The sequence below is a fragment of the Protopterus annectens genome, chromosome 15.part0 (genome assembly GCF_019279795.1).
Source record: "Protopterus annectens isolate FY-2018-M chromosome 15.part0, PAN1.0, whole genome shotgun sequence".
In the NCBI taxonomy this organism is placed as follows: domain Eukaryota; kingdom Metazoa; phylum Chordata; order Ceratodontiformes; family Protopteridae; genus Protopterus; species Protopterus annectens.
This window is the reverse complement of record NC_056749.1, coordinates 73,312,924-73,317,923: the sequence shown is the minus strand read 5'-3', so window position 1 is coordinate 73,317,923 and position 5,000 is coordinate 73,312,924. Positions and strand designations below refer to the sequence as shown.

Below are 5,000 nucleotides of genomic sequence, written 5' to 3'. Positions count from 1 at the left end.
CCACTTCATCTAACTCCGATACTGCTGTGTCCTTTTACAGCTAGTGTCAAGAACCACAACTTTTTATAGAAGAATATTCTAATGATTTTTATTAAATGTGCATTTTTGAAATTGCCTGACTCTAAAATAGTGATGTTTCAAGTAAGAATATGGAATTTCGGATGTGAATTTAATGCTGTATGTATGGTTCCCTTCACATGATTTGGTATTAATGCTATGGTCTCTTTATTTGTTCATTTGTAGATGATTGGGAGAGTTACTATTCTCAACTGAATAAAGTCAAAAGAAACTTAACCTCCATTGAAGAAAACTTGGTGGACATAGTCTGGGGCTCAGCTCGTCCCCCACCTCCAACTAATGACATATATATTCTCCCAAATAATGTCATAGGTAAGATGTTTAAGGTCAGCATGACTCTTGGCTTTTACTTTGTATAGCAGATCAACATGTACTTCAAACTCTCGACTGTTAGCAGAAACAACTGAAGAAAAACGATAACAGGTGCAGACTTTTATAAAAATGATACCAGGTGCAGACATTTATAAAAACAATAACAGGTGCAGACTTTTATAAAAAGGATAACAGGTGCAGACTTTTATAAAAAGGATAACAGGTGCAGACTTTTATAAAAACAATAACAGGTGCAGACTTTTATAAAAAGGATAACAGGTGCAGACTTTTATAAAAAGGATAACAGGTGCAGACTTTTATAAAAAGGATAACAGGTGCAGACTTTTATAAAAACAATAACAGGTGCAGACTTTTATAAAAAGGATAACAGGTGCAGACTTTTATAAAAACGATAACAAGTGCAGACTTTTATAAAAGTGATAACAGGTGCAGACTTTTATAAAAACGATAACAGGTGCAGACTTTTATAAAAATGATAACAGGTGCAGACTTTTATAAAAAGGATAACAGGTGCAGACTTTTATAAAAATGATAACAGGTGCAGACTTTTATAAAAAGGATAACAGTTGCAGACTTTTATAAAAATGAGAACAGGTGCAGACTTTTATAAAAAGGATAACAGGTGCAGACTTTTATAAAAAGGATAACAGGTGCAGACTATTATAAAAAGGATAACAGGTGCAGACTTTTGTAAAAAGGATAACAGGTGCAGACTTTTATAAAAGTGATAACAGGTGCAGACTTTTATAAAAAGGATAACAGGTGCAGACTTTTATAAAAATGATAACAGGTGCAGACTTTTATAAAAACGATAACAGGTGCAGACTTTTATAAAAACGATAACAGGTGCCGACTTTTAAAAAAAGGATAACAGGTGCAGACTTTTATAAAAAGGATAACAGGTGCAGACTTTTATAAAAAGGATAACAGGTGCAGACTTTTATAAAAATGATAACAGGTGCAGACTTTTATAAAAACGATAACATGTGCAGACTTTTATAAAAATGATAACAGGTGCAGACTTTTATAAAAACGATAACAGGTGCAGACTTTTATAAAAACGATAACAGGTGCCGACTTTTAAAAAAAGGATAACAGGTGCAGACTTTTATAAAAAGGATAACAGGTGCAGACTTTTATAAAAAGGATAACAGGTGCAGACTTTTATAAAAACAATACCAGGTGCAGACTTTTATAAAAACGATAACAGGTGCAGACTTTTATAAAAACGATAACAGGTGCAGACTTTTAAAAAATGATAACAGGTGCAGACTTTTATAAAAACGATAACAGGTGCAGACTTTTATAAAAACGATACAGGTGCAGACTTTTATAAACAGGATAACAGGTACAGACTTTTATAAAAACGATAACAGGTGCAGACTTTTATAAAAACGATAACAGGTGCAGACTTTTATAAAAAGGATAACAGGTGCAGACTTTTATAAAAACGATAGGTGCAGACTTTTATAAAAATGATAACAGGTGCAGACTTTTATAAAAAGGATAACAGGTGCAGACTTTTATAAAAACGATAACAGGTGCAGACATTTATAAAAATGATAACAGGTGCAGACTTTTATAAAAAGGATAACAGGTGCAGACTTTTATAAAAATGATAACAGGTGCAGACTTTTATAAAAACGATAACAGGTGCAGACTTTTATAAAAAGGATAACAGGTGCAGACTTTTATAAAAACAATAACAGGTGCAGACTTTTATAAAAAGGATAACAGGTGCAGACTTTTATAAAAAGGATAACAGGTGCAGACTTTTATAAAAACGATAACAGGTGCAGACTTTTATAAAAACGATAACAGGTGCAGACTTTTATAAAAAGGATAACAGCTGCAGACTTTTATAAAAACGATAACAGGTGCAGACTTTTATAAAAACGATAACAGGTGCAGACTTTTATAAAAACGATAACAGGTGCAGACTTTTATATAAAGGATAACAGGTGCAGACTTTTATAAAAAGGATAACAGGTGCAGACTTTTATATAAAGGATAACAGGTGCAGACTTTTATAAAAAGGATAACAGGTGCAGACTTTTATAAAAAGGATAACAGGTGCAGACTTTTATAAAAACGATAACAGGTGCAGACTTTTATAAAAAGGATAAGAGGTGCAGACTTTTATAAAAATGATAACAGGTGCAGACTTTTATAAAAACGATAACAGGTGCAGACTTTTATAAAAATGATTACAGGTGCAGACTTTTATAAAAACGATAACAGGTGCAGAATTTTATAAAAACGATAACAGGTGCAGACTTTTATAAAAACGATAACAGGTGCAGACTTTTATAAAAAGGATAACAGGTGCAGACTTTTATAAAAAGGATAACAGGTGCAGACTTTTATAAAAATGATAACAGGTGCAGACTTTTATAAAAATGATAACAGGTGCAGACTTTTATAAAAAGGATAACAGGTGCAGACTTTTATAAAAATGATAACAGGTGCAGACTTTTATAAAAACGATAACAGGTGCAGACTTTTATAAAAAGGATAACAGGTGCAGACTTTTATAAAAACGATAACAGGTGCAGACTTTTATAAAAAGGATAACAGGTGCAGACTTTTATAAAAAGGATAACAGGTGCAGACTTTTATAAAAACGATAACAGGTGCAGACTTTTATAAAAAGGATAACAGGTGCAGACTTTTATAAAAATGATAACAGGTGCAGACTTTTATAAAAACAATAACAGGTGCAGACTTTTATAAAAATGATAACAGGTGCAGACTTTTATAAAAACAATAACAGGTGCAGACTTTTATAAAAAGGATAACAGGTGCAGAATTTTATAAAAAGGATAACAGGTGCAGACTTTTATAAAAATAATAACAGGTGCAGACTTTTATAAAAAGGATAACAGGTGCAGACTTTTATAAAAAGGATAACAGGTGCAGACTTTTATAAAAACGATAACAGGTGCAGACTTTTATAAAAACGATAACAGGTGCAGACTTTTATAAAAAGGATAACAGGTGCAGACTTTTATAAAAAGGATAACAGGTGCAGACCTTTATAAAAAGGATAACAGGTGCAGACTTTTATAAAAGTGATAACAGGTGCAGACTTTTATAAAAACGATAACAGGTGCAGACTTTTATAAAAGTGATAACGACTGCAGACTTTTATAAAAGTGATAACAGGTGCAGACTTTTATAAAACGATAACAGGTGCAGACTTTTATAAAAGTGATAACAGGTGCAGACTTTTATAAAAGTGGTAACGACTGCAGACTTTTATAAAAACGATAACAGGTGCAGACTTTTATAAAAGTGATAACAGGTGCAGACTTTTATAAAAACGATAACAGGTGCAGACTTTTATAAAAGTGATAACAGGTGCAGACTTTTATAAAAACGATAACAGGTGCAGACTTTTATAAAAGTGATAACAGGTGCAGACTTTTATAAAAACGATAACAGGTACAGACATTTATAAAAAGGATAACAGGTGCAGACTTTTATAAAAATGATAACAGGTGCAGACTTTTATAAAAATGATAACAGGTGCAGACTTTTATAAAAAGGATAACAGGTGCAGACTTTTATAAAAGTGATAACAGGTGCAGACTTTTATAAAAGTGATAACAGGTGCAGACTTTTATAAAAAGGATAACAGGTGCAGACTTTTATAAAAAGGATAACAGGTGCAGACTTTTATAAAAGTGATAACAGGTGCAGACTTTTATAAAAGTGATAACAGGTGCAGACTTTTATAAAAAGGATAACAGGTGCAGACTTTTATAAAAACGATAACAGGTGCAGACTTTTATAAAAAGGGTAACAGGTGCAGACTTTTATAAAAAGGATAACAGGTGCAGACTTTTATAAAAAGGATAACAGGTGCAGACTTTTATAAAAACGATAACAGGTGCAGACTTTTATAAAAATGATAACAGGTGCAGACTTTTATAAAAAGGATAACAGGTGCAGACTTTTAGAAAAACGATAACAGGTCCAGACTTTTATAAAAACGATAACAGGTTCAGACTTTTATAAAAATGATAACAGGTGCAGACTTTTATAAAAACGATAACAGGTGCAGACTTTTATAAAAACGATAACAGGTGCAGACTTTTATAAAAACGATAGCAGGTGCAGACTTTTATAAAAAGGATAACAGGTGCAGATTTTTTTAAAAAGGATAACAGGTGCAGACTTTTATAAAAATGATAACAGGTGCAGACTTGTATAAAATTGATAACAGGTGCAGACTTTTATAAAAACGATAACAGGTGCAGACTTTTATAAAAAGGATAACAGGTGCAGACTTTTATAAAAAGGATAACAGGTGCAGACTTTTATAAAAACGATGACAGGTGCAGACTTTTATAAAAAGGATAACAGGTGCAGACTTTTATAAAAACGATAACAGGTGCAGACTTTTATAAAATTGAAAACAGGTGCAGACTTTTATAAAAACGATAACAGGTGCAGACTTTTATAAAAACGATAACAGGTGCAGACTTTTATAAAAAGGATAACAGGTGCAGACTTTTATAAAAGTGATAACAGGTGCAGACTTGTATTTAAGTGATAACAGGTGCAGACTTTTATAAAAGTGATAA

General features: G+C 31.9%; 1 protein-coding gene across 1 annotated transcript in view; it reads left to right on the top strand.

The window, feature by feature from the left end:
- The window catches only part of XPNPEP2 (X-prolyl aminopeptidase 2), a 983,740-nt gene that overhangs the window by 484,618 nt on the left and 494,122 nt on the right, over nucleotides 1-5,000 (top strand). Inside the window, exon 7 of the mRNA XM_044057066.1 lies at nucleotides 244-390. Coding sequence (XP_043913001.1) covers nucleotides 244-390 — 147 coding nt within the window. The remainder of the gene's footprint in view (nucleotides 1-243; nucleotides 391-5,000) is intronic.